At 52.8% G+C, this 27,720-nt stretch overlaps 13 protein-coding genes across 13 annotated transcripts; 6 read left to right on the top strand and 7 right to left on the bottom strand.

Moving 5' to 3' along the window:
* Positions 1 to 7: 7 nt before the first annotated feature.
* J4E86_011364 (uncharacterized protein) lies at positions 8 to 510 on the top strand (the record flags this gene model as incomplete). The annotated part of the gene is made up of 2 exons (XM_051451856.1): positions 8 to 92; positions 155 to 510. The coding sequence occupies 2 exons, from the start codon at positions 8 to 10 to the stop codon at positions 508 to 510; spliced, it is 441 nt and encodes a 146-aa protein (XP_051296987.1).
* Positions 511 to 3,255: 2,745 nt separating this feature from the next.
* On the bottom strand, positions 3,256 to 4,811 carry J4E86_011363 (uncharacterized protein; the record flags this gene model as incomplete). Its single annotated transcript, XM_051451855.1, has 2 exons — positions 3,256 to 4,500; positions 4,551 to 4,811. 2 exons carry the CDS (start codon positions 4,809 to 4,811, stop codon positions 3,256 to 3,258), a joined length of 1,506 nt encoding a protein of 501 aa, XP_051296986.1.
* A 1,474-nt stretch (positions 4,812 to 6,285) lies between these two features.
* On the top strand, positions 6,286 to 7,638 carry J4E86_011362 (uncharacterized protein; the record flags this gene model as incomplete). The annotated part of the gene is made up of 2 exons (XM_051451854.1): positions 6,286 to 6,651; positions 6,730 to 7,638. The coding sequence occupies 2 exons, from the start codon at positions 6,286 to 6,288 to the stop codon at positions 7,636 to 7,638; spliced, it is 1,275 nt and encodes a 424-aa protein (XP_051296985.1).
* A 545-nt stretch (positions 7,639 to 8,183) lies between these two features.
* J4E86_011361 (uncharacterized protein) lies at positions 8,184 to 10,505 on the bottom strand (the record flags this gene model as incomplete). Its single annotated transcript, XM_051451853.1, has 3 exons — positions 8,184 to 9,796; positions 9,844 to 9,898; positions 9,999 to 10,505. 3 exons carry the CDS (start codon positions 10,503 to 10,505, stop codon positions 8,184 to 8,186), a joined length of 2,175 nt encoding a protein of 724 aa, XP_051296984.1.
* An 880-nt stretch (positions 10,506 to 11,385) lies between these two features.
* MTS2 (26S protease regulatory subunit) lies at positions 11,386 to 12,969 on the bottom strand (the record flags this gene model as incomplete). Its single annotated transcript, XM_051451852.1, has 4 exons — positions 11,386 to 11,636; positions 11,685 to 12,753; positions 12,849 to 12,914; positions 12,967 to 12,969. The coding sequence occupies 4 exons, from the start codon at positions 12,967 to 12,969 to the stop codon at positions 11,386 to 11,388; spliced, it is 1,389 nt and encodes a 462-aa protein (XP_051296983.1).
* Positions 12,970 to 13,656: 687 nt separating this feature from the next.
* UBC1_2 (Ubiquitin-conjugating enzyme E2 1) lies at positions 13,657 to 14,450 on the top strand (the record flags this gene model as incomplete). The annotated part of the gene is made up of 2 exons (XM_051451851.1): positions 13,657 to 13,917; positions 13,971 to 14,450. 2 exons carry the CDS (start codon positions 13,657 to 13,659, stop codon positions 14,448 to 14,450), a joined length of 741 nt encoding a protein of 246 aa, XP_051296982.1.
* Positions 14,451 to 14,755: 305 nt separating this feature from the next.
* Positions 14,756 to 15,248, bottom strand: J4E86_011358 (uncharacterized protein; the record flags this gene model as incomplete). Its single annotated transcript, XM_051451850.1, has 2 exons — positions 14,756 to 14,898; positions 14,978 to 15,248. 2 exons carry the CDS (start codon positions 15,246 to 15,248, stop codon positions 14,756 to 14,758), a joined length of 414 nt encoding a protein of 137 aa, XP_051296981.1.
* An 838-nt stretch (positions 15,249 to 16,086) lies between these two features.
* Positions 16,087 to 18,162, bottom strand: J4E86_011357 (uncharacterized protein; the record flags this gene model as incomplete). The annotated part of the gene is made up of 1 exon (XM_051451849.1): positions 16,087 to 18,162. One exon carries the CDS (start codon positions 18,160 to 18,162, stop codon positions 16,087 to 16,089), a length of 2,076 nt encoding a protein of 691 aa, XP_051296980.1.
* A 757-nt stretch (positions 18,163 to 18,919) lies between these two features.
* Positions 18,920 to 20,626, top strand: J4E86_011356 (uncharacterized protein; the record flags this gene model as incomplete). Its single annotated transcript, XM_051451848.1, has 1 exon — positions 18,920 to 20,626. The coding sequence occupies one exon, from the start codon at positions 18,920 to 18,922 to the stop codon at positions 20,624 to 20,626; it is 1,707 nt and encodes a 568-aa protein (XP_051296979.1).
* A 40-nt stretch (positions 20,627 to 20,666) lies between these two features.
* Positions 20,667 to 21,689, bottom strand: J4E86_011355 (uncharacterized protein; the record flags this gene model as incomplete). Its single annotated transcript, XM_051451847.1, has 4 exons — positions 20,667 to 20,699; positions 20,753 to 20,802; positions 20,852 to 21,499; positions 21,551 to 21,689. 4 exons carry the CDS (start codon positions 21,687 to 21,689, stop codon positions 20,667 to 20,669), a joined length of 870 nt encoding a protein of 289 aa, XP_051296978.1.
* Positions 21,690 to 23,320: 1,631 nt separating this feature from the next.
* Positions 23,321 to 24,271, top strand: J4E86_011354 (uncharacterized protein; the record flags this gene model as incomplete). Its single annotated transcript, XM_051451846.1, has 1 exon — positions 23,321 to 24,271. One exon carries the CDS (start codon positions 23,321 to 23,323, stop codon positions 24,269 to 24,271), a length of 951 nt encoding a protein of 316 aa, XP_051296977.1.
* Positions 24,272 to 24,645: 374 nt separating this feature from the next.
* J4E86_011353 (uncharacterized protein) lies at positions 24,646 to 25,512 on the bottom strand (the record flags this gene model as incomplete). Its single annotated transcript, XM_051451845.1, has 1 exon — positions 24,646 to 25,512. One exon carries the CDS (start codon positions 25,510 to 25,512, stop codon positions 24,646 to 24,648), a length of 867 nt encoding a protein of 288 aa, XP_051296976.1.
* A 680-nt stretch (positions 25,513 to 26,192) lies between these two features.
* Positions 26,193 to 27,393, top strand: J4E86_011352 (uncharacterized protein; the record flags this gene model as incomplete). Its single annotated transcript, XM_051451844.1, has 3 exons — positions 26,193 to 26,209; positions 26,303 to 27,177; positions 27,224 to 27,393. The coding sequence occupies 3 exons, from the start codon at positions 26,193 to 26,195 to the stop codon at positions 27,391 to 27,393; spliced, it is 1,062 nt and encodes a 353-aa protein (XP_051296975.1).
* Positions 27,394 to 27,720: the final 327 nt, after the last annotated feature.

Below are 27,720 nucleotides of genomic sequence, written 5' to 3'. Positions count from 1 at the left end.
GTCTGCAATGTCAGCCATCCCGATCGTAGTCTGTGGCAGGAACCCAAATATCGCAAAGGCTGTTCGCGAGGGCGTGGAACCAGAATACGATGGTATGCCGCGATACTTTGCGCAACACATCACACATACGTATCCAACTAACACATCCATCCAGTAATCCACATCAACCTCTCCGTCGAAGAAGCAATCATCTCCATCCCACACATAATCTTATCCAGAACACCAGCCAACCCTACCCCCAACATCAGTTCCATGAACTACGGCCAGCGCCCTGCTGCTGTGGCTCTTGGAGGTGGCTTCAACGACGAGATGTTTGCGCAGATCAAAGCTTCTTGCGGAGATGAGAAGATGGTTTGGGTGCGCACGGATATCACGAGGAAGGATGAGATGCCGGATTTCAATGAGCATGAGGCGTATGGGAAGGCGACTGCGCAAAGATTGAAGAAGTGTTTGGATGAGCTGAAGGTTGGGAAGGAGGGTGGGGAGACGGAGGGGATGTACTGGTTTTGAGGTTTGAACTGGACTCCGTGCGTGTGGGTGTACAATGAAACGGCAGCAAATGATATAGTCAAGATTTTCCGAGACTCCAAGAACATGAAGTGTCGCAAGAGCTCTTTTTAGAGGACATCATGGAACCGTTGCAAGTTGCCCTTGGAGAAGGAGTCACTTGGAAATGGTTGTGTCTTTTGATCCAAACAACAGCCAAAAAAAGTCAAGAGAGCAGGCTCATGGGAGGGAGGTCTAGTACTTTTGATATTTCAGAATTGGAAGTAGATTTTGATGCGGTCTTCCTTGCGATCGAAAGAAGATTATATATTGACATCGCCTGCGGCCGTTCGACTGCCGCAAACATGAACTTATTGTCTGCTCATTTTAGTGAGCCTCAGGACAGAAATTCTGTCGTGAAAAGTGCCAACTTTTATTAAATCAAGAAGCTTAGACATTTCCAGGTTATGGGGAGACATATTCCAAGTTTGAAGTCATAGGGCCAGGACGCGCCATCGGACTTCGTCTGGCGCAATTCCAGCGAAGGAATCTCATGATACGCCACACTGCGTTTTTGAAGGAAAGAAAGGGACAGTGTTATTGAAGAGGGACGGAGTTCATCGCGAAAGTAGGAAGGTTTTATAGCTGCACAGAGCCGTAAGACAGACTCTAAGGTCTTTTGACAGCCATGAAAAGCATAGATCCAAAGATCGTGATCACGGCTAGCTGACCTTCTCAACGTTCTGCTGACCCATGTGTCAACGGCTCCAAGTTTTTGTTCGAGACGACCAGATCATACATCGGCATCGCGCAAGTTTGATGTGTAAGCTTGGTGACGGGCAAAACGTGTAGTCAAAGGTGCTATATTCTACCAGAAAGACCTGGTCTCATGCGAACAGGGTATGGTTTTTTTGGAGAAGCGGACGAGCAGTCCATATGAAGAATAATAACCAGTTTTGGAATTATTTCAAAGAGAAGTATTGTAGAGATGAAGAGAAGAAGCAGACCACGGTAATCTTTTATATCCTCACTGCCGAAGGGCTAGCAGAATAGCCTGTGTCCTTTCACTTTTCGGTATCCAATCATCTTGCTCAGCGGAAACATGTTGTTCTGAATGTCGCTTTTCGCACTGCTTCAGCTTGCGCGCGCATTCGAACAATTTTTGAACATAACGAACGTGGGAATTGACCAAGCTTTTTCGAGGGCGGGAGGGGGATACAGAGACATGTTCCTAGTGTTTTGGATTTTGGGAAGAATGGCAGAGGCGCAAACATAACGTTGTCGTCACGAACTTTTGGAGAATGCACAACACCCAAGTGTGCGATGAGAAAGAGAAGATAATGTGTAGAAGAAGACTGGTATTTATACCCCCTAGCGTGAGGGCCCGTTCAAACGCAATTGCAACAACCCCATAAAGACGTAAGGACGCGCAATACCTCAAGGCGTTGCTTAGTCGACTTCTTCCCACTAGTCTTTTACTCTACATGCCACGGCTCAGCTTCGTTTTCGGCCTCATCAAAAGCCCAGTAGACTTCGCATATTCACTAGAGAAGACCGCAAAACCACCAGCACATGGCCCAGACAACATCATTCTTCTAGCTCGTCTTTCATGTCCTTTCGTTTTGTTATTTCGAACGGAGGAAGAAGGAGAACACATCTAGTGCTTTCCGAAGTTGTTTGGACAGCGAACATACGTCGATTGCCAACTGGTTTTGGTACTTCCGCATTGCAAAGAAGTCGGTGGAAAGAACGCCATAGCACGCCTTGCGATGTATTTTTTGAGTGAACTTGGCTACTGGAAAGCGCAGGCCATTTGCCGGTGATTGAGGCCTTTTGGAGAAGCGCACAGGAACATGATGATTTTTGGATCTTGAATCTGGACACATGTCGATGACGTTCTCAGTTTTTTCGGAAGACAGGCAGACAGGAAGACATCAATCATGCGACCGCTTGTTTTGGTATTTGCTTTCGTAGAAGTATAGCGAAGAAAGAAGACAAGAGAGACACTGAGCGATATACTTATACCCACTCTCAGCGCCCAGCCAGTCCATGATTCTAGTCCTTTCGTCTTTTGTTTTCGGCAGACCACACTCCACAAGTCCATCAGCTGCCGACATTGTGTTTTTGAGTTGTCCAAGTTTGAGATGTGCTCGACAGACTGCTCATTGGTAGTTGGTAGCTTGATTTTCGTTCAGAAACACATGCAGAACCTTGAGGGGTTTTTTTTGTTGGCATCAAGAGACGTGTCGGTCTAACATGTACGTATCCAAAAGCGCTCCACGGAAAGCCGATCATAATACCATTGCTTTGCAATTCCTTTCTTGAAATTGCAGAGAGTTAACCTCATGAGAACGTCGTGAATGAATTTTTGAGTGAATAGAGTTGGATCAGGTGTCGATTCTTAAATTGACAGTTTTTTTGGAGTGTTGGCGTCGCCCCATGGCCAAGTGAGCGAGTCATTTTGAAGAAGACAGGCAGACATGCGTCAGCTTCAAGCTGTTTCGGTAGTGGGAGAAATAACGGAGTTGATCAGTAAAGAAGAAGTTGAATGAGAGTAGTAGCTGTTTATATATGCTTTCCAGTGCCAAGCCCAGGGCCTGGCATCGAATGCATATAGCGTTTGTTGCGAAACCATACGATATTACTACCACATTTTCACGAATCATGCAAGTGTTCGATTGGAGGGTGAATTATTTGTTTGAACATTTCATTTATTTACTACCATCCTACGCTTTTACCGCGCTTGGCATCTATCCTACCGGGTCCACTCTAGTGCTTACCCCAGTACTTGCCCTGACCCCTCCTCTTACCCTTAACATCGGCCTGCTTAACAACAAAGACACCACGGTCAATAGTGTTGATAACAACGTAGCCAGACTCAAAGGTGTAAGCAGACCAGGTACCAGCGTCCCAGAGAGCGTCACCACCGCCGGGCTTGACATCATCCGGAGGGTAGACGTCAAAGTAAGCAATCTCCTTGACCTTGGAGCCGTCGGGGAACTTGGGGATGCTGGAGACGTCGAGGATACGGAGACCGGCTTGGTAGTTGGATTGGTAGTCAAGACCGTCGTAGACGTATTGGTTGTGGTCGACGGAGCGGGTCGTGGTCTTGTAGTAGCCGGTGACGACGGGCTTCTCGAGGTTCTGGATGTCCCAGATGTAGGTCACGGCGAAGCCGTCCTTGGCGGGCGAGTCAACGGCAGTGCGGTTGGGGTCGATTTGGCCCTCGTCAAGCTCATCGTCCATGACGATGTGGGTCTGCCACATGGCATCGAGAACCCAACCCTGATGGGTGTAGGAAGCACCGACGTAAGGAGTGCGAGAGATGATGGCACCAGCGTTACCGAAGCCAACCTTGTTGGTGACGTCGTAGATGGTCAGGGTGTCCTCGTTGTAACCATAGCAGATGTCGCGGCCGTAGTACTTCTTGTGAGGTCCACGGTAGACAATGCACTGGGCGTCGTGAGTGTAGCCATCCTGGCCGTTGCAACCAGAGACGTAGGGCTTGGTGGGGTCGTCCATGTTAATGAACATGGGTCCACCAGCACAGGTGTCGTTACGACCGGGGCGACCGCCAGCACCGCAGGCGACGGCGTAGTTCTTCTCGTTGTTGGCGACGACGGTGTGGGTGCGGCCCTTGATACCCTGGTTGATGTCGACGAGAGCAGTGTCGGTCTTGATGTCGAACGTGTAGGGCTTCTTGGGAGAAAGCTTGAGCAGCTTCTTCAGGTCGAAGACCTGGACATGGTGGCCGACACCTTCGGAGCCGACGATCAGGCTGTCGCGAACAACCTTAATCTCACGCCAGATGACGGAGTCGTTGTTGGCAGGAAGGCGACCAAGGTACTCGAGCTGACCATCCTTGGTGACCTCGGAGAAGGAGGCACCGTAAGTCTGACCGATGGCAATGAAGTCTCGGCCCTTGTGTGACCAACCCCAGGAACCACTTCCCTCACCAATAGCATCACCGAGCTCCTCGTGCGTCTTGAAGTCGTACATGTCGATGTTCTTGCACTGTGATACTGTTAGTTGAGCGAATCTTCATTGATCTGAATCCTGCTTACCTTGTAGGTCTGGTCGGCATCTCCCTTGACAGCCTCAACGCGGCCGTGCTTGCACTCGATCTTGTTCTTGTTGGTCCTCTTCTTAGAGAAACCGTTCCAGCGCTTGCTGTCGTAGGCGCCAGCAGCACGCTGCTTAGCCCAAGCAGCCTCCTTTCCATTCATCATGAGGTCCATAACCTCTCCAGAGGCATATTGCTGGTGGGTAAAGCCATGAGCGGCGACCAAAGGCAACAAAGCCGTGGTGATAGTAGCCCACTTCATCGTATCGAACAAGACTGCGGATTGACAATTGGCAGTTGATGATGAACCGAGAACCTGGGAGCAGGAAGCAGCACTTTATACATCTTTGCATCTCTGCACCACACTCGCGGAACCACCGAGTTCCCAGAATGCAGACTCGTGCAGGACGCCGCACATGACTATCATGAGTATACCTTCCTATCGTAGGTACTCCGAAAAGTTAGCAGCCGCAACCAAGACCGTATAGAAGCAACGACAGCGGCCGTTAGACGCAGTAAAGTGCTGGGCGCGCCTTGGTGAATCTTGGGGGTGCTTTTCGCAGGCGACCGTTCATGTACGCCGAGAGCCGTGTGATGCTTGGCAAGCATTCCGCCTTGGATTCGAGCATGGGAGCTGGAGCTACGGCTAGTGTACCCCAGTATTCAGCAGGGCTGGTGGCCGAGAACAAGGCAGGGCTACAGCAGATGCGGTGCAAACTAAAGTGGGATCTTCTCGCGCGGAGACGGAGATTGGTAGATAGCGTAGCCGAAAGAGGAAGCTGCTTTGGTTGCCAAGAGCTGCTGGACCACCACGACCAAATGACTGCAGAGAGCTTTGAATCCGACTATCGATTCTAGAGAAGGTGGTGAGTGTGTAAGCCGATGGTAGACTTTAACCGGAGCGATGCTGTACGGCGATGTACGAGGGTCCTTCAAGCTGACTTCCCAGAAGAGGGAAACGCATGTCAGATGTCGCCATTCTGGTCCTCAAAAATGTGCTTGAAGCTGAGAAGCACACCGTACTGTGCTCATCTCGGCCCAAAGCGCTGGATAATAGAAACCGGGACAAGTAAAGTACCGACTGTGCGTATCGGTAGAGGTTTACGGCGGCACCGAGGCCCTTATCTCGAGGGTGCGTAACTGGGAAAGCGGAAGGGCGATCTCCATGGTCGGTCTTGGCGTAGGAGTCGTTGAGTTGAACAGCATAGGTGGCGGAGATGAGGCAGAGGGTAAGGTGGCGACTGAGGGAAATGCGGGAGGGACATGGCCGAGAGCGCGGGGGCGACAGTCTCTTGTAGTGTTCCCCGTGAGCATTGCTTGAGCTCATTTGATGCCTCTCTTGAGCACAATTGAGGGCATTATGGACAGCACAACGATGGGGCCAGGCTGGAAGCTGCATGCATCGCGTACTTCCAAGTCGCTAGTAACTTGACAGGACCACGGTCGTGGTACTGCCATGGCTTCGACCCTGGGTGATGGGCAGGTACAGCCAAGGCCGTCAAGAACATCGTGTTCGATAGTGCTGGGGTGGTTGCAAGATGCGACACGTGATGCAAGATATGTTAGAGTTAGGCAAAGGTCCTTGGAGGTGAGAGTGCTGGCGGAACGAAAGTCAGCGCGGAACGGAAGCGCGCCTCGGCTGGACCTGCCATGGCGTCGCGACGTCCCTTCTCACCACCCAAGTGCGCGTCCTAGGCCAACTCTGCCCACCCCAGCGCCGGCCAATCACCCCGACGATGCAGCTCACCGAAGATGACCTTTATCGCAGCTCCACGCAGTTCCGCAATTGGTCCTTTACCGCCTCGCAACTCGCTGCACAGCGCCTGAAGATCAATGTGCAAGCCACCGAGCGCGTCAAAGCCAATGTCGCGCGTCTACGAGCCCAGCGCGGCAACGATGCCGTAGACAACATCGGCACGGAAGCGGGTGTGGATAAAGAGAATGGGAGCGGGACTAGCGGTGCAAATACCCCAGATGCGCGCATGCAGACAGTGACGGAGATCAATTGCCTCACGGCAGAAGAAGAACTGAAGATAGTAAACGAATTCTGCGAGCGCGCAATCGCCCTAGGGAACCACTACAGCTTCCCCTTGAACGTCGTCGTATGTCCATCTATACTCCTATACTCCTTAAACTCCAAAGCCCCCCAAAAGAAAGACACACCTACTAACCCACCCCAGGCAACATGCATCCAATTCCTCCGCCGCTTCTACCTCTACAACTCCCCCATGACGTACCACGTCAACAACATCCTCCGCACAATAATGTTCCTCGCCACAAAAGTCGAGCTCTTCCCCATCCACGTCTCCTCCTACGCCGAAGGCGCCGGCCGCGCCGTAACCTCCGAAGACGTGCTCGCCCCGGAATACATCATCGTGCAGTCGCTGCGCTACAACCTCGACGTGCGCCACCCCTTCCGCGCCATCAAAGCCGGTCACATGGAGATGCTCGACATGGCGCGGGGGAAATACCAAGGGCCTGCGGGGGAGCTGGGGAGCGCGAAGGAGGTGCAGGCGAAGATGTGTGCGGTGCCGGTTAAGGTGGGCGCGCAGGCGATGAAGATGCCTGAGAAGAAGGTCGAGGAGAGGGTGAATGCCGCGTATGGTGCTGCGACGAATACGCTGCGTACGGTTGCTGTGCTGACGGATGCGTATTTCTTGTATACGCCCTCGCAGATCTGGCTCGCGGCTCATCTCCTCGCCGACGAACCACTCACCCTATTCTACCTCTCTCTCAAAGTCCCCACGTCCAGTCCTATCCACGCGAAACTCCTTACTACGCTCCGCAACTGCGCGTCGCTCATCTCGAACCACCGGCTTTATGTCAATGCGTCGTTGCCGGCGGCAGAGCGCGAGGCGAGAGAAGCGAAGCATAAGGCGGAGATTAAGACGCTGGTGCAGAAGTTGAAGAATTGTAGGGATCCGGATAAGGTTGATTTGGTCAAGTTGAATCAGGCGCAGAAGAGGGATGCCGTGCAGGGGGATGCGTTGGAGGAGAGTAAGGCGAAGAGGAGGAAGTTGGCGAGGGAGGGGTATGAGAAGGAGTCTGATGCTTTTTGGGGGCCGGAGTTGGGTAAGAAGGCGGAGTAGTGGTGTATGGAGAGGGATGGGGATTTGGCATCAAGATGATTGAGTGGGTTGCATACGGATATGGCGTTCATTCACATCAGACAGCATGGCATGGCGTTCTAGAGGTTTCAAAAAGATACCACTGAGCTTATAGGTTGAGCGGCACAAGGAGTTTTAAGGGGGGATTGTACAATCGAATTCTCGTTCTCGCTGATCTTGCTGCACGCAGACTTGTCTTGAAGGTCTTCATACCACCACCCGTTACGTCGTGTACGAAAACCAACGCTTGACCAATCTCGCTTCTCGTAGACCTCACCACATTCCCACCCATCCACTCGCCTGGTCCGAGAGCCGATGTATAACCAATGCTTTTGCAATTCCATCCATGTTCGACTGAGCCGACGCTGCCAAACGCTTGCGCTCTTATGCGAGAATTCAATCTCGCGTTGAATTCCCCCCGGAGTCTCCACGTGTCAATTAGACATCCGGTCGATATACTTCGTCAAATACTTGAATGGCACTCTCTCCTTGCGAGGTGCTTCTGTAGGATTTAGTATCTTAAAATGTTAACGGCCGCGGCCGTACGGGGGAGTAGTCCCCTGCGTACCCTTTGCGACGCTATCTCTCGGGTCCTTTCTAGTGCTGTTCGGGAACATCGGAGCCACCGGCGCGATGCCTGTCGGTTTCTTGGGGCCCAGCATAGACTTGCCGAGGGACTTAGTGTTGTAGTTGCCGAACATGCCACCGGCGGTGGTACCTGGGCGCGCAGTCTGTCCAGATTTACTGTTGCTTTTGTCAACTTGCTCCTGCGCCTCATACTTCTTGCGCTGCTCGATCAGGGCCTCCATCTCTCGAAGGTTCTTGCGGGCCTTTTGTGGCACCTTGTTCATGTCGTTCTCGAAAGAAAGGAGGATGTGGGCCTTGCGCTCCTGGTACTTCTTGTCTAGCTGGGCGACACTGTACTCGGCTTCGCGATCCTTCTTTCTCTTCTTTAGCGGAGGTGGCGAAGTTGGCGAAGTTGACGAAGAGGAAGTCGGAATTGCAGGGGGACTATCATCGAGCTGTGGTACAGGCTGGTCGTGCTCGGAATGGGAGTCGGCCTCGTCTGCAAGCGGTTGCTCGGGAATCGCTGCATTCCGGGGGCTAGATTCAGCCATGGGTTTAGCATTGGGGGCTTCGTTCTGGGACCTCTTCTGCACAGAGGACGCGTACTCCTCACGACGACGCGCCAATTCTGAACCTGCTGTCTGAGGTATGGCAAGAGCACCATCCTCAGCATCTGCCTCGTCGGCGAACTGCTCTTGAGGCTCTCCGCTGACTTCGCGAGTAACGTGAGTGTAATGTGGGCCTGGTGATGGCTTTGCCGATGTAGTAACGCTTCCTCTATCATGGGTTTCTGGGGTACGCTTTGGGTGGGAGTGGCGAGCCACGCTCTGGTTTGCAAGTCGATGAGTGGAGCGGGGATCCACAGGAGGAATTTCGTCATCATCATCGTCCGAATCATCGTCTGAATCTCCGTGGGGTTGAGACGACTGGAGCGCGCGCGGTGGTGACATCTCAGGTTCCGCCACGTCTTCAATGTTTTCGACGTCGTCGACAGGAACTTCCATGTCATCTTCGAACTGGACCAAATCATTGGCAGTGGCATCTCCGAGCTGTTCAGCGTTCCCTGCCCCATTTCGTACAAAGGAGGGGACGGGGGTCCTGGAGTTGTTTCCACCGCGATGACTGTGTTTGTCTTGGTGATCGCGACGACGGCTTTGATCGCGGGTAAAATCGCGGTCTCGGTCACCGTTTCCATCTTCACGATCCCTCGAAGGCCCTCCAAAGTCGTGCCTGTAACTAGGCGTGACGCGATCGACGCGTTGACCAAAAGTCTCGTCGAAATCTTGAAGGACACTCTTCAGATCAACGATGGCCGTATGTAATTCCGGGAAGTCGCTACCACAAGAAGAGTAGATCGTTACCACGTTCCAAGACGCAATCATGAGGTTGTTGAAGTTGGGAAACGCAGTCTTGACGACGGAGTTGAAGAGGTCGACCTTGATGTTGCTTGGAATGGTGTTGAAGATGTTACGTTTCACATCCTCCGGAATTATGTCGAGACCAGCGCGCTTGCGCTTGTTGGAGATATGGGGAATAACCTCATCATTCGGACGCCTCTTTCGTGACTTCCTCGCTGTTCGATTGTCAGCACTGGAATTCCATCGTGTCTTTTACACTTACTGTGAGTAGGAGCGCGGTCGTTCTCAGCATTCATCGGGTTGAGCCTAGTAAGAGTCTATTTGATGTCAGTCAACAGTACTCAAACGCTTCGATTCATCTGAAAGCAATGTCTTGCGATAGCTTTCGTAAAGCCAACCATGAATGGGCAGACATACCTCTCCGTCATCAAACAGCACCGGTGCCTGGTACGGCATATTGTAAGCAGCCCGCCTCGCTTCGTTGATCTTGTTCACCCTCATGTAGAGAATCTGATACTTCTCTTTGAACAAAGGTAGCATACCACGAGCAATGAAACCATGAATGGGATGAGAATCGATTTCATCCTCCTCCAGAGGCAATGGATCTTCAACGTGCATCTGGACTTGGTTATCCTCCACCACCAGGTAGACACGATGTATGGCGTTCCTTTCTTCCGGTAGTATGACATTTCCGAGATCGAAACGAGTGGACTCTTCTTTGAGGGTAACAAAGACAAGATCAGGCTTGACCACACCATTTACCCTGGTGTATGTAGGTGGCTCGTCGTTGCTGAGGCCCTCGATGAATGTGTTCAGATGCGTCGGGTCGACATAGCGAAGTTGGTCGCGGAGAATGAGCGCGCGTTTCTGGGGCTTATTGAGCGCGCTGAAGGTGGGCGCCGCTATTCCAACAGCAAGTGACATTTCGAGTTGGTGTCTGAGTCGGGAGCAGTGGTACTCTTCTGTGAACACTGAGCGTAGTTGGCCCAAAGGCGCAGTCGATATGAGATGGCTATACTGCGGTGCAACTCAAGCTGGGGAGAGCGTAGTGATGAGATATCAGATTCGGGTCGTGAAATGCTGTACATATACCCCAAGGGGGGCGAGCTAGTGCACGTCTCTTACCCTCGTGGACCACATTGCGGAGTCTTCTACCTGGGTAAAGGCGGGGTCCCTACGAAGAGTTGAGGCAATAAGGCATTATTTCCCCGCTATATTCCGCCCATGCGGTGTGTCCTTGCTGTCGAGGTGCTCTTGCTCAACCTGGCAAACCCCGAGCTCGACTGGAAATATGCAACGAGGGATGAAGACAGACTGGCAGGGTCAATTGGCATTTCTTGCGATTTCGTGTCTACAGAGCGATTCGTAGGGGGAGAAGAAAGCGATTGTATAAGAAGAAATAGGAGAGTAGGTGGTTTCCTCTTGATTTTGATCGGATGACACGAGCTGCGCACGGTCTCTTACAGACTCTCAAGGCAGTCACGTCCCAGACAGAACTTCTGATTGGAAACCGCAAGTTGAGTGGCCCCGACAGTTCCGATCATGAATAAGACGCGACTCCACCTCGCATGTGGGAAGCAGCCCTCTTTCATGCATCGCTGCTATTGTTAGCCAGCGACATCTCAACAAAGAAAACTCACTGTAGACACGCGCACATATGCATCACGAGAAAACTAAAAGGGTGTGCATGTTGTATAGGTCTCAAGCCGTGACGAGATGCTTCCTATGTGCAGCTTGTACTAATACACTTGCACATTACTCTTGAGTGTTGAAGATGATGTCCCTGGCCCAATATCTCTTGCGCTTACAAGTACAAGCCCTCCGGCTCACCCTCCGTCTTCGTCTTAAGGACACGTTCCCTTGCGGTGCGGAAGTCCTCCATGTTGACGCGCATACGACGCTCACGGAGCGCCATGAGACCAGCTTCGGAGCAGATGGCCTTGATGTCGGCACCAGAAAGGTCGTCCTTCTGGTTGATGAACTCGTCGAGATCGACATCCTCGTTGAGCGACATCTTGGAGGTGTGCAGAGTGAAGATCTTCTTCTTGGTGGTTTCTGCAAATCATTAGCAAGTGTATTGCGGACAATGGGGAATAAACTCACGATCGGGGTTCTCGAAGAGAATCTTGCGGTCAATACGACCAGGACGGATAAGGGCAGGGTCGAGTGTTTCGATCTTGTTGGTGGCCATGATGACCTTGACGTCTCCACGGTCGTCGAATCCGTCCAGCTGGTTGAGCAACTCCAACATGGTTCGCTGAATCTCACGCTCACCACCGGATGTAGACTCGTAACGCTTGGTACCGATAGCATCGATTTCGTCAATGAAGACAATGGAAGGCGCGTTCTCGGCGGCAGTCTGGAAGAGCTGTCGCACGAGTCTAGGACCGTCTCCAAGGTACTTCTGGATTAGCTCACTACCCACGATACGCAGGAAAGTTGCGCTGGTCTGGTTGGCCACGGCCTTGGCCAGAAGCGTCTTTCCTGTACCTGGTGCACCGTAGAGGATGACACCTTTCGGGGGCTTGATACCCATCTCCTCGTACAGTTCCGGATGTAACAGGGGCAGCTCGACCGCCTCCCGCACCTCCTGGATCTGCTGCTCTAGACCACCAATATCCGCATACGACTCTGTGGGCGCCTTGTCCAGCTTCATGACCGATACCAGCGGATCGGCATCGTCTGTGAGCACACCGACTACTGAAACCGACTTGTGATGCAGCAGGATGCTCGCTCCGGGCTCTAGCAGATCCTTGTCGACGAAAGACATGATGGAGACGTAGTACTCGGGCCCGGTGGCGCTGGAAACAATGGCGTGGTCGTCGTCGATGAGCTCCTCGAGGTTACCGACGCCCATGGGACTGCCGCGCATGTCGTCGACGCGTGAGCGCTCATCGGCATTCCGGTCTTCGGCATCCCCTGCATTGGCTGCGGGCGCGTTTCCTTCCTTCACTGCCTTGGCCTTGCGCAGACGCTCCTGGTTCTCGACGTACTCCTCCTCGAGCAGGAGATGGTCGTGGATGCGCTGCATTCGGAGGTAGCGTAGCTTGCATCGTGCGGTCGGGTAGACGGTCGGGAGCTTGGCGGCGGCGCTGGGTCCGGCGGCCTTCTTCTTCTTCCTGCCGATGCGGGTTGTGGGTTGTGGCGGCGGCTCGTACTTTGGCTTCTCCTTCTGCAGAGGGCGTTGTTAGTGCGTGCCAGGTGCGGTGAGGCAACAGATAGCGGACTCCCGAGAGCCATCACCACGTGTCGTGGGGCAGCACATACCTTGTCCTTCTTGTTCTTGTCATCTCCTGGAGGCCCGCCGCCTCCAGCACTCGATTGCTGGTTACCCTGCACGTCGTTAGCATGTGGCCATGGTGGTTTCCGGAGGAGGCGATCTTACCATGACACGCGATCAGGTGATGAAAGGCGAATCAGGCGCTCGACAGTATGCAGCGACTAGAAGAGAAAGAACCACAGCGAGGGTGGTGGTAACGGGCGATGGCGGTGGTGAGGCGGTGGTTGTTTGCAAGAGGTGTTGATGCGCTGATTCCGAAGCTCGTGGATGTCGGAGGATCGGGGTTAGCGCCTCGTGGCGTCACTGCCTCGAGCCGCTGGAAGCCTCACCATTCCACCTCCATAGAGCAACAGACACGTCAGGCCCTGTCCGATAGCCGTACATTTCTCGCTGTGCGCTCTATTTCACTAACACTTCTTCTTCACCCACCAGATTCCCGAACCCCCCGTTGTAGTATTCCCTCTGAGCTTCGACCCCGCCGGCGAGCCAGCTCAAAGCTCCCCACGCGGGTCAAGAGGTACTCCCCATCGCTACCAGACAAGGTCTTGGAGTAGGTTCAGTACGTTCGCATCGCTTCTCAGGTGAATCACCACGCCACAGCCCCCTCTCAGACACCCCAAGACCTGTATGACACAGTCCCCGCACTGCAACTTGGTCGAGCCGGGACCACTTCGCGGAGCCTGAGGCTGACTTCTCTACCTAGAAATACCTTGGTCGCGCCTACCTGCTGCCTACTCGTAACACTTCCTCTTCATCGCCCTTTTCACCCCAAACCTTCCACCATACCCCACAACCATGACTTCCAACCGCAACCGGCGCATTGCCAAGGAGATTGCCGACATCCACAACGATCAGCACTCCAAGATCGTCGTCGAACCGGCAGGCAATGGCGAAGACCTCACACATCTACGGGGGCAGTTCTTCGGTCCTCCTGACACACCATATGAGGGAGCTACCTACAAGGTCGACATCCGGATCCCGAGCGAATACCCCTTCCGCCCACCGCTCATGAAGTTCGAGACCAAGATCTGGCACCCCAATGTCAGCTCACAGACAGTACGTAGCAAGCAAGATCCCCAGATACCATTCAAGAAAGCTAACAGTAGTAGGGCGCTATCTGCCTCGACACCCTCTCCTCGCAATGGTCGCCAGTTCTGACCATTAAGTCCGCTCTGATCTCGCTACAATCGCTCCTTAGCACACCCGAGCCCAAGGACCCACAAGACGCCGAAGTCGCCGGCATGCTGCTTAGGAACCCCGCCGAATTCGAACACAAGGCTCGCGAGTGGGCAGTCACATTCGCTGGTGCGCCACGGAAGGAGATTGCTGAAGGAAGCGGGGGAGCTACAGCGGCCTCCATCAAGAAGAAGGCCCAGCAGGCGAAGCAAAACGAAGAGCAGTCCAAGTTGGCTGCGTACAAGGGATACAATAAGGACTTGGTAGATCGCTTTGTCGCTATGGGCTTCGATGTCGACGCCGTGGTCGCCTCGTTTGAGTATGTTGGTATCGATCGTATGGGCGGCGAAGACTACGAGCTGGAAGAAGCCTACATGGGGGACATTACAGCTCGGCTCTTCGGCGAAGCATAGTAGCCTCCCCATGTCTTGTTTCGACTCAGCATCTCTTGTTCGACTTCCAGGGCGCACGGGCGTTTTCATTCCTCAGACCATCACATCCATTACATTCTTCATGGGAGGCGGCGTAGGTTGATGGGTTATTAGGAGTATTGGGTGTACATGATCACGGGAATAGCGTAGGCGCGCTCTTAGTGAGTAGCAATGTAGTGTCAATCAAAGTTTGTTACATTATCCTTCTTGTTTCGTTATGTCGTATATACAGGTGTCTCCTCCTCCTCTTGTCTAACGTTTGTACCAAATATCGTTGACTAAAGTCCTTACGCGATGGCACGGTCAGCGTCAATGAAGACGCCATTCGAGTAGACACCATCAACGCTTTCATCCTTCTTAAGGGTAAGAGGAGCATCACCAAAGACAGTCATCTTATTCGGCTTCTCAATGTTCTGCTGCACCTTGACAACTATTCCACACGTCAGCATTTCGCCCTACACATACAACACCCTGAGACCAGGATGTCACAACCGGAGGGATAAACTTACTCTCACCATCATACTCGTAGTCAAAAGTAGGAGGATCACAGCTCTTGCTCTCCATGGGGTTCTTGCTAGGATCGTACTCGTAGTTGCAAACGGTGTGAATGACGTCCTTGCCAGAGTACTCGTCAGACACAAAGTCCGCGAGGAGCCTCTGCGACTTGAAGCCGGAATCGAGCGCGTATTGCGAGATGGTGACGTTCCATTTGCCGTAGACTTTGGCGTTTGCGGCGGTCGCGGCGGTGGCCAGGGCGAAGAGGGTGGTGCGGAAGTGCATTTTGGGGGGTGGTTGGGTGGTTGGTTGGGTATGGGAATTGGTGGGTTGTGTTGGGAGTGATGGGGATGGGGATGGGAATGGGAATGGGTAAGTCTAGAAAGCGATGACAAGACCGTCTTATATATCCATCTCCCTTCGTAAGACGACGTCAAGAGCGGTCTGTTGGTCGGCGCATTTACCCACCGCCTCGTTTTCGTGCGCCTAGCATGGTCCTAGCATCTGGATACTCCAGGGCTGCGCTCACACGAATACCGCTACTGCTGACGCCGGGTGAGCACTTTAAACTTCCTAGATGTCTGTGCTCAGACGCAACGGTCGTAATCTTCGGTAACGGCGATAAACACCGAGCCATCGGCGCGCGTCTAGGTCGCGACGTGGAGAAAGGGAGACGGTGTGGATTCTTGGGCTAGGACTTGTAGTTGTGAACTTTGTGTAGGCAGTCAGGCTGTAGAGTTGGGCTACTGTGCTTCTAGCTTGCGTGTCTTCTGTCTCCCTCCTTTCTCTTCGAGATATAGATGCTGGGTTTCTATCTTTGTGAATGCGACGATCGATTAGAGACTTTCATTGACACTACTGCCTCGGTGAGGTAAAGTGGAGCTGTAAATCTCCGAGCTAGCCTACGCGGAAGTGGCGCCGTGCTAAATGGGGAGACGCCGGATCCTGGACATGGGCTTTTACGCATGCAGGAACACCAGCATCGGCTGTACATGTGCGAAACTTCGGTATAACCCCACAGGTGCTTATGTGCAAAAGGTTAGTCGCAAATGCTCACACGGTTGCAATGCGGTGTAATGGTGTTCCAATACTGATTGATCTATGTCTATTTCCTGGTATTCCACTACCTTCCCACGAGTACTCGCTCACTCTTCCTTGTCTCGGTGGCGTAGTTGCGCTTCTCTCCTGTGACATGTAGCTGAATATGACCCTTTGCTGTCGGCGCATACTTCACGGTCGCGCCTTGTTCTATACTAAAAGCTTCGCATGCAGGTTTGCTGTTCAAAATCCACTGCGCGGTAAGTTTAACACCAGGGTCCCAACGACCAACACTCGCAGTGACCTCCTGGCCCACCTTGGCCTTCTTGTCTTCGATCTTGGGGTCGGCTTGACGCTTGATGGCTGCTTTGCGACCACCGTATTTGATGACATCTTCCCATACATTTCCACGGGTAGAGGGAGCGGTGGCCGAAGGGGAGAGTGGAGTAGGGCCATCAGGGGCGTGGTCTTGGACCCATCGCTCGACCAACTCAAGGTAGTCCCAAATCTCGCGAGCTTGGTAGTTACCACCATGGGGCTTTTCGGGCAGGATTGTGACATTGGCCCATCCGGCTCCACCAACGGCATCGGTGCGCTTCTGGAACTCCATGACACCTTCGTTGAGGAAGTAGTTGTCCCAAGTGCCTACGTAGACGAAGATACGTCCAGCGAGGGCAGCACCGAGGTTGCGGGAAGAGTTGAAGTTGGTGACGACGTAGTCGCTAAGGTCGAACGGCTTCCAGTATTCGACTGCCTCGGGGTAGATCTCACCGGTGACTTTGTCCCAGGGCTCGAGAGGGTAGTTGTTGTAACCTTGGACTCCGAAGACGGCGTTCCAAATATCCCACTGGTTGAATGAGCGCGATGATGTGCCAAATGTCAATTCCCAATGGTTTTCCTGCGCGGCGGTAGCGAGGATCACCTCCGTGCCGTTGGTGTGGGTGCGGATACTGGGGACAGAGCTACCATCTGCACGTTGGTATGCATTAGCAGCGCTGTACAGTTCGATGTCTTGGTGGCGGTGGAAGTCCAGGGAGTCGGGGTAGGAAGAGAAGCACACGCCGAAGAGGTCTGGGCGGTAAATGACGTTGGCGATCGACTCCCAACCACCAGTAGAGCCTCCGTCCTGGACACGAGCATACGGTGCGCGGATGGTGTTAAAAGTGTCTTCGATATGGGGAATCAGCTCTTCGTTGATGGCATCACCGTAAGGGCCAAGGTTGGCAGTGTTGACGGCATACGAGTCATCGTAGTATGGAGCTTCATGGCGGAAAGTCACCATGATGAACTTCGGTGGCGGTCGCGCTGCGGTCGTGTTGGTGCCGGGTATGATACCCGCGTCCCAAGCTGCTGTGAACTTCTTGTCGGTGCCATAGTTGTAAGCGCCTTCGCCGGCCGGCCAGTGACCTTGGTTGTAGATGACAGGGTATTGTGTTTTCTTGTCGACTGCATCGTAGCCAGAAGGCAGTACGACATTGGCACCAACATACATGTCGCGGCCCCAGAACTTGCTCAACTTCTTACTGCGAATCTTGATGTGTTTGAGCGTATCTGTGTCTTCGTAGTTGCCCTGGTTGCATCCACCGATTTCCTTACCGGCGAAGTTTTCGACAGCTGTAATGTTGTTGAAAGTCAATTCGATGGTCTGGCCGCCTTCGGAAATCTCAATGTCTTGAGCCGATGTAATCAAGCTTCCATAGCCGTTAACGTTTGGCGCGCCATCGCCACATGGGAATCTGACGCTGACCTTCGAGCCATCGCTTCTCGTAACGGTCTCGTAGCGGGTGAGGAAGGCCTGCACACTGTAGGTGCCTGGGTCGATATCGCTCAGACTGACATTTGGCCAGCCATACACACCGGTAGCGGTACTATCGTTGCTTCCACCAGAGAAGAATACCGCTTGCTTTGGACCGAAGTTGTATACATTCTTTCCAAAGATCTTGTTGGGGGAAGAAGTGACATCTGTATCGTCGAGGGGATCTTCGCCTTCGGGAGCAAACATCAACACAATGCGGCCATCGGTGGGAGTATCCAGGAGACCATTCTCGATAGAGAGCTTGACGTTGAGATTGGTATTGTAGTCGCGTTTGACATAATGCCTAGCCGTAGGAACAGCCGATGCGCCCAAGGCGAGTGCGGCGAGAAAGATGTTCTTCAGCATGTTGCTTTCATGAGCTGTTATCCAGTCCGGTCAAATGCAGAGCACCCGTCGATTGTGCTTGACCAAGCTGTCGGTGGGACGACAAGCTTTTTGATATGCGCTCAAGCTTTGACTTGGTGAAAGCAGAAGCGAGCGGCACCACTAACCGGATGAAGAAGGCGCAAAAGATAGTACAGCATTATACGACATGAAAGATAAGAACCTGCAGTTGAGGCCGTTTGCAAGTCATGAAAAGAGGGTCTTGATTAGTTAATCTTCATGTTCGCGGACCGGGCAGTGGAAGAGGAGGAACCATGGGTGCGGTAGCGGGGGCCCGCCACACTGGTTTCTGGTATCGCTTGCGCAGGAACAATTATATGCTACATGCTCAAGCTATTCGCTTCAACTCCATTGAGGTTCCGCAGAATTCGTGGATTGTCCATATCCGGTTGATATCGTGTGGGTATAGTATGGCTGCCGTGCACGTATCTTCGAACTCCGGCATCGAGGCCGAGTCGCTAACCGCTTTGAGGGAGGAGCGACCAGGTTACGTGAAATATCTTTTTCCGCATCAAGCCACTTTCACGTCGAGTATGACATGTGACCGTCTTGAGATGTTGATATGTCTCGCAGAAGAAGAGCTCACTACCTAGGTACGTCGTACTTGCGCGGTAGGCCTAGTGAGACCATTTCCTGACGTCACCACTCTTGCATGCCATGTACGTATCGCACTCTGTACGCATCTCCTCCATGGGATACCCACAACAGCACGAACACAATGACCAACGTCGTCCTCAACCACGCGAAGCTCGGTGCGATAAGATGTCTACGGGAACCAAGCGGCTCGATAGTGAAGATATTAGGTCTACCGTACGGGAAAGTTGCGCAAAGATTTGCGCGCGCAGAACTCTCGAACAAGCTTTCTGGTGGAGAGAGCAAAAGGTTCCACGATGGAGTTTTCGATGCGACAAAGCCAGGAGCGTCCAGTATCCAGCCGTGGGGCAGCGTCAAGTCCGATGCAGCCAACATCCCACTACCAACCGACAATCTGCCGGATGACGAAGAACAGTCGGAAGATTGCTTGAACCTTTCCATACATCTGCCAGATTCATGCGTCGATGAAGGCGGAAAGATACGTTCTGCTAAGAAGTTGCCGGTCCTTGTCTTCATCCATGGCGGCGCGTACTTCCTCGGTTCTGCGAATCGACCATACTACAACCCCGAAAATCTTGTGCGCCATGCTATTAACCGTGAATCACCCATCATCTTCGTAGGGATCAACTACCGGCTCGGTGCGCTAGGCTTCTGGCATTCGGATCGCGCTGGAGATATGGTACCGGAGAACAATGGTCTCTACGACCAAAACACTGCGTTCGAATGGCTGCGCGAGAACATTGAGGAGTTTGGCGGCGACGTGGATAATATAACCGTCATCGGACAAAGCGCAGGTAGCGAGAGTATCTCCGTGCAGACAATGCGCAAACCGTTGTTCAAGCGCGCGATCATGTTCTCGGGAACGCCCGTTACGATGCCTGCAATGACCCACGACGAGCATCACGATAACTTTCTCAAGCATGCTGAGAAGTTGGGGATCCGTATAAGAGAAAGTGATGGCAGTGAGAGGGACACAAAAGCAATAGCCAGAGACGTGATTGACGTTGACGCGTCGAAGATTCGAGACCTGGCGTGGGTTGGTTTGCCATGCACGAACAGCAAGTTCTTTCCCTTTGAGCGACCGACCATGGATCTGGCTAGAAAGGGCAAAGTCGCTCCTCCTGATTGGAAAGACTGGGCGAGGCCTGTCGAAGCTCAAATCGTTGGCTCCACCACCTATGACGGCGGCATCTCCTACAATATGATGAGGAACGATGACAGTCGCAAAAACCACGCTCAAGCCTTCGAACAGATTGCCAAAGATGTTCTGTCTCCCGAACAAGGTGCCGAATTGCTGAAGATATACGGTATCGAGGGAGGTCTTGATGATGCGGACGCACTCCAACGTATCTGCCTTTTTGAGAGCGATATAGGTTTCTTTGCGGCCGCATTGAGCATTGCGGAAAGTGATCTGGTCAAAGAAACCTATTTCCAAGTCTTCGATCTTCCGAACCCTTTCCCGGGACCAATCCGCGAGCAAGGTGCTTTCGCTACGCATACTTTCGACATTGCGACGCTGCTTGGTGGCGTGCATGAAGATCGTTTGCCCTCGCATTATGGATCTGTGGTTGCCAGGTGGCGCGATACCATTCTCGATTTCGTGACCAGGGGGACACCCCCTTGTGCAGAGTTTGTTGGTGTTGATGGAGGGAGGAGAGGACTGATGGTGGATGAGGGAGGCGTTCGCGAGGTCGGCAGTGAGGCGTGGTTGGAGAATGACGAGGGAAGAAGGCGGAGATTGTTCGATTTGGCTCGGCAGATTGATGCTAATACCGGACTGGACGTTCTTTGGGTCGACGTTTGTAGGCGCTTCTTGATGCGCGGGAAGTAAACGGACGGGACTATGACGCTACATCTGTGGCAGCGTCGCTTCATCCCGGAGTGTCGAACGTGTGTCTTGTCGCCTATCAAGATGAATTAGTATAATGAAGAAGTTGGGTTTGGTTGGAAAACATACCTGGAGACCTTCCCACCTATCCCAGACGCGGGGTGCTGGCACCCTTTGTCCTGCACTTCGACAGTGGTATGATTGGTCTTCGTCCAGCCAAATTCTCACTGCCAGCGCTCGGGATAGGCGGTGCTGGTGCCTCGTACTCATCGTCTGTCTCGCCTTCAGCGTCCTGGTCAGTGATGTTACCACCACTGACGTCCTCGGATGCCTCTATGTCCAGACCCCAACCACCCAACTCAGCGAGTTCATCTTCCAGCGCCGGATCAAGCTGGGGGTTGGATACCTCAGGCGCCTGATCTGGTGATGATGAGACTCGCGGCGAGGACTTGTAGTCTTCTGCGCCATATATGCTGTCGTCATCTGAGTTTTCTTGGTGGTCGCTGGGGGCCCTTGAGCTATGCTCAGACGGCGGAGACGGGGTCCACTGTGTGGCCGGGAAGGTGTCGGAAGTGGCGGGGGAGGGAGGAACCGAGAGGAAGAAGGAGAGAGAGGGGGTGGGAGAGGGCGAGGAGGATGAGGAGGGTGATTTGGGACTGTTGATTGAGGCACGAAGGGCGTCCATCTCCCTCGCACCTTTGTCGACCCTGTCTTCCAGCGCCGCAATGCGGGCTTCGTGCTGGTGGGCTATGTCGAGGGCCTCTCCCAGCTGGCTCTCACGCACCGCCATGCGCCTCTCGAGCATCTTGACTTCGTCGCGTACAGCCTTGCTCACGAGATCCCGGATCTCGGTCTTGCTCATGCTGATCTCTGGTGCTATGTCATGTCAGATCATTCACTCAAAGACCAATGAGTGATAAGACTTACCTGGGCTTGACTTGGAGGTCATGCCGTATGCTGCCGCTATGAAGCCAGCAAGCAAAACGAGCATGACTGAGCCCATATCGAGGGCGAAGGTGAGGAGACCGTTCGGCTCGTAGTACGTTTGAGGGAGGTATCCTTCCATCTTGGTAGTGGTGGGAGTGGGTTTGTTTGTTTGTAGGTGTGGTTGTGGTGGGTTTCTGGGTATGTAGCTGTTTTGGATAGTGACGAAGCTGTTGGAGAAGAGGAAAAGGATTTGTGCGAAGAGATTTTGAGTTGTTGACGTTGCCTAGGTGAAGGGCAAACGGACGAGTCTTGGCAGTAGAAACGGTCTTCACCTCGACAACAATACCTACTCACCCCGCCTATACCCAGCTTAAATAGCTTCTAGTACTACTCATTGCTACTTTCGCCCCAAAGACTGTTGCTATTGTCTTCAATTGTCTCACTGTCGAACGTGAACAGAATAAGACACTCGAAGATCCGCCTCGAGGTGACCACCGCGCATTTTGGCGATATAATGTGTCTCATTAAAGAACAAAGAACGGTCTGTTTGAGAGCTGATCTGGAGAAAGAGAAAGCCATTTCTCTGATACGGCGTGCTTGAAAGCAGGACAGGTGATGATGTGAGACGAAACCTTGGAAAGCATTTTGGAGTATGACATTACACTGAACGTTCGCATAACGCAATTGAATCAGAATGATGCGCTAGATTTTGGGGTCACTTGGCCTGATGTACCGATACAACTTGATGTGCGTAGACTTTGAAAGGTTGATGTTAGAAACTGAGGTGGTTCGGCTGACGCCGGGGATGTCGTGCGCGTCACGCTAGCATGACTCGTATTTCCGAGACGCGTCGCGATGACGCGAACGTTCGCCAGAAGTTCCTCAGAGCTGCCTCCCTTCTAGTGCACGACAGATACACCTTCCCATCCTATGCTGCATAAGCATGTCGAAAGCGCATTCGAAGTTGCAGCCGCTACAGATTCGGACGGAATGCAGCTATCGACTCCTTGAGGAAGCAGCTGCGCAGCACAACAGAGACTGCTGGCCTTGAGATGCTTAATACTCAGGAATGATGCGCTCTTTTTGGGGCTGCAGCAGCTCAAGCATTGTTCAGAAGAAGGAGCAGCACGTCACCTGGGCATCTACGGGCGACACTTGACAGCGACGAAGAGTAGGTCTTTCTGTGTACTACAAGTGACCCTACTCATAGAGATTTCGATGCATGCGCGTACTCTTTTGGCGTTTTGACCTGCAGGTTTATCGACCCGCAAACGTTCGGTACACTTCCCTGGGTACCAGGGAAGTTACGACCCTTGATCTACCATGCCATCCTTCTGGATGTTCGAAACGCAGGCGAACCAGCTAAAGCCGACGATGAGAGCCTCCACATGGGTTCTGAGTATATCGAAGGACATATCAATACCTGTTCTGGAGAGATCTTAGTCAAATTCCAGGCTGGAAGGTTATTTGCTACAAGCGGTTGATTTGCGCTAACTGAACAGTGACCGTCGAAATACGCAACCGAGACATGAACTTACAAGCTACCTCTTGCCATACGGTGTCTAATTACATCTCGACTTTCTTTACCCCGCACTCCACGAGCATGCGGTATCCATGGATCACTTCCTCGACGCGTCCGGACTAGCGTGGTTAACTTCACCGTGAAACGTTATCACCGTATCCTCTCGACCTCGTCACCTTCACTACTCTTTGACTCTGACCATCATCAACTCTTCAAGATCTACTTCAACCAGCGTGGGCTTCTTCGACATGCCTGTTCCGTTGAAGATGCTGGAGAAGGAGGTCGAACACCCCGATCGCATCGAGGGATGGCTTGACAAGTTGAACATTAAGGGCGCCGAGACCGATGAAAGCGAGTGCACCACTGCTACCCATCAAGAGGCAGAATATGAACCAACTACACCACCTCGGCGATCGGACTACCGCTCTGTACCGCAAGATGATATATCGCCAACCGACACGTCCTTCTCCGGGCAGAGCATCTTCGACAAACCACTCCGCAAGAATCTGTTCGGTAGCCCGACCCCAAAGTTCGAGAGACGAGACGATGATTCCGACATGACCAGTATCGATAGCCGGGACTGGGCGCCGGCACAGGGCAAAGAGCGCACACTGGAGCGGCTTGTACCACCTGCATTTGCTCTTCGACCTAGCAAGCCATCAGCCAGGCTAGACCCTCGCGAAGCACCCTCACAAACGGATACAGACGACCTCACAGCTGTTTGGAATCTCGACCCTCAACGTGCTCTTCCGACGCCCGATCCGAACGAGCCGCGACCAGTCTGGATAACCTCTTGTTTGCAATGCACCCTCGCCGGCCTCCCCTGTTCACGAACCTACCCAGCATGTTCACGTTGTAAGCGACACAACCGTGCTGAAGAATGCCTACTCCAGCGCCGACGTTTCACATCCGAAGTCATGGATTCCTCGCCCATGGACAGGAGCGCAGTGCCTGCTCTACTCAAAGTAAAAGGCGAAGATGAAGGCATCTGGAAGCGCAAGGTCGAGCTGGCGGAGACGTTATGCGAGAAGTGGGTCGCGGAGCAGGACAAGAGGAATTGGGTGTTGCCGGATGTTGGTAGTGCGAGAGGGGGTTGGGGTAAACGCAGGGGGAGGGGTGGGAAGGAGAAGGTGGGACATCCGGGAGAGGGGATTGGACGGTTGGCTTTTCGGGAGTTGTTTGTTGATGTGGATACCTGAGAAGGCTCTGGAGTATCTGGCATGATCGCTGCGGCGTTCTTTTCAGCGATCTCTGTTCGACTTTTACGACAAGCCGGGTCGTTTATCTGGGAATCCTCTGGGGCTGATGCGAAGATATCAGGCGTTATGGTTGCGAGTATTTGGGCGCTACACTGAGTACGGCACGAGCTCCACGTTAAGCAACCTAAGTAAGGTACATGACAAGCTTGTGCGAGCTTCGAGAAGCTGTATAGCAGTACGGCCTTGTGCGGAGCTTAGCAGTCGCAAGACCAGATAGTATCGACACAAACCAGAATTCGTGTTCTGACTCTAGCCTCACATTTGAGTGAGTCTGCTACAGATAGCATTGCTTGCGCAACGCCATCAAGTCCATTCTAAAGCTTCGCTCCACCTTTACCCTGCCCCAGCAACTCTTCAACCGCAATCTCACTCGTCATAAGAATACACGTATCTCTCAAACTAGGCACGCGATGCCTGTGGTTAACCTCCTGATAATCCTCGCTCGCCAACATATCCCTAAAATGCAAGATACTGGGATAATGCGCCAGCGCGATCTCGTCCCAATCATCGTTCCCGCCGCCCACCTCGCCATTCGCACCCACACTACTGTCTGATGCCTTGGTGATCGCCGAGCCGTTGACATGTGTTGCGTTCCCCACGATCTTTGCGTTCCCGCCGTGCTTAGAGCCGATTGATTTGGCGAATGCGGCACCGTATTTAAGGTATTCTTCCTTCATCCCTGGGTTGAAGGCGAGGAGGTTGAACATGGATACTGCGCCTTTTCCCTCTTTAGCGCCGCTGTTAACGAGTGTCTTGATCCATTCATTCAGCTCATCGCTTAGTTCAAGGCTTTGGCTCGATTCAGTGGTTTTGTTGCTCTTCTGCTCTTGGACTTTGGGTACGGAGCTGGGGTCTGGATGCAGTAGCTTCTGGTTCTTCGACGCAAAGTCTTGGATTAGGCGGGAGGGGACTCCGGCTGTGACGCTCCAGTGGTGTTGGACGAGCTTTGAGAGCGAGGATGGGAGCGCGTCGGTGCTGGGCAGGATGAGGAGGAGATCCCAGTGGATGTTTCGGGCGAGGAGGTGTTCGGTTGAGAGCTTTGATGGGAGGATTATCCAGCGTATTACGCGTGAGATGACGAGTGGTGAGATGTTGGCGGACTTTAAGGTGGACAGGAAGGTTAAGATGGGGTTGGGTGTGGTGCTGTGGAGGGCGACGAGATGGAGTGTGCAGAGCGGCATTTTGGAGAGGAATTGACGGGATTAGATGTTTACTCGTTTCGCGAATATAATGCTCAGACGGCGGACAAGGAGTAGTATAGATGTTCGTAGTGTTAGGTGGATGACGTAAGTTGACTCTACTTTACCGAGGCTCAATTGTGAGGAGCTGTGGTATGAGCTCCTCGGAGCTACATGCATTAACCAAGCTCACGCCCTGTCGTGCACATCTGGTATGTCCAGTCTGTCTGCACCATCTCATCGAACATAAAGCTCCAAGTGCTTGTAGCGGATAAGCTCTACTCCGGAGTAGGGGAAGGTGCACCACTGCGGGGCGTCTCACCAGACATGTGGATCAAGACGGGACCACAGGACTGTCCATGTCCACCGTCGCAATCAATATGATTAGGAAGCATGAAAGAGGGTGTGTAATTTTGTAAATGCAGTGAGATGCGCAGGCTCATAGAAATTACCTAGGTAGGTAAGCGATGCAGCCTGCCTTGTGGTCACCGATTGGACGTTCGCGCTACCGGTACATATCTGTGACGTACGTTCCTGCTAGTTGTGCCCAGGTGGAGCTGTAGGCAAACGCGATTTCAAAGCGACAGCAGCCTGGCAACTTTTGCATATATCTGCACCAGTACCGACTGTGTTCTTGCCATCTACAAACTTCCTCTCAACACAATCTCATCGAAACTCCAATCATGCCGAAGCTCTTCATGTAGGTTCAGATGCGTGTTCCTACCCATCGATGAAACATGGACGACATGCAATTGCATTCATTTCTAGGCACTTGAAAACTGACTAGATGCAGCACCGGCGCTACTGGCTACATCGGAGGCGATGCCCTCTACGCAGTTGCAAACACCTATCCAGATCTAGAGATCACGGCACTTGTTCGAAACAGCGACAAGGGAGCTAAGGTCGCAGTGCAGTACCCAAAGACCCGTCTTGTGTACGGCACCCTTGATGACACAGAGCTACTCACTACAGAAGCGTCCAATGCAGACATCGTCCTCCATTGCGCCGACTGCGACCACGTGGCTTCCGCCAATGCTTTGGTTACTGGACTCACACGCAGCGGAAAGAAGACCTATCTCATCCATACCTCTGGAACTGGTGTCTTGTCTTTCGAGGACTTTGAGACCAACACCTATGGTATGAGGCGGGAGAAGGTCTATGACGACTGGGACAAGATCGGTGAGGTCACTTCGCTGCCTGATTCAGCGCTCCATCGAAATGTCGACAAGATCATCCTTGGATCGAACGATGTTTCAGCAGGAAACATCCAGTCTGCCATCGTCTGTCCACCATGTATCTACGGCCCTGGACGTGGCCCCGACAATCAGAAGAGTGTGCAGGTATATGACATGAGCAAGGCCGCACTGAAGCGCATGAAGGGTTTTGTCGTTGGTGACGGCAAGAACATGTGGACTCAAGTTCATGTTCAAGATCTCAGCGAGGTGTTCCTAGCCCTTGTGACAGCCGCTTTGTCGCCCGATGGTGGCAAAGCGACCTGGAACAAAGAAGGATACTATTTCGCAGAGAGCGGAGAGTTCTGCTGGGGTGACATCGGCACCAAGATTGGGGAGATCGCTTTCAAGAACAAGCTCATCAACCATGAGGGGGTTGACAACGTGAGCAAAGAGGAGGCAGACGAGATGAGGCCAATGGGCAGCTACCTTTGGGGTGAGTCATCCTGTGTTCTCGGATATGCCGTTTTTTGACATGTTAGGCACCAACTCTCGCTGCAAAGCTATTCGAGCCAACAAGCTGTTCGGTTGGACTCCCAAGCAGAAGAGCGTGTTCGATCTGCTGCCGGAGATCATCGATGGTGAGGCAAAGGCGATGGGTCGCATCAGGCAGCACGCTGAAGAAGCTGCTGAGGGACGTATCATGAAGTAGTCGTATGCTAGACCACCCTACAATGTAAGAGAGAGGCGTGTCGGATTTCCGTCACTATCGTGGCGAGAGTGCTGTAGCGATGAAGCAACCATTATGTGGTAGCAAAGCCTCTTATGAATTTCGTGTTGCGCATGTCCCGGTACTGTGACTACATGTGCGTGCTAGTCATCGATGAGATAGGAGTGAACGATGCCCAGGTACCTAGGTACTGCCCGCATCTGCCCCGCAGCGGAACTCCACATGTCTGCCCACTGTGGGTGATCACACGACCAACAACATCGAGGAATAGTAGGATGCAGTGGCAGATCATCGAAGGATAGTTGATGC

The sequence above is a fragment of the Alternaria arbusti genome (assembly GCF_024043155.1).
Source record: "Alternaria arbusti strain BMP 1465 chromosome Unknown scaffold_33, whole genome shotgun sequence".
In the NCBI taxonomy this organism is placed as follows: Eukaryota; Fungi; Ascomycota; class Dothideomycetes; order Pleosporales; family Pleosporaceae; genus Alternaria; species Alternaria arbusti.
This window is presented reverse-complemented; position numbering and strand designations above follow the sequence as displayed.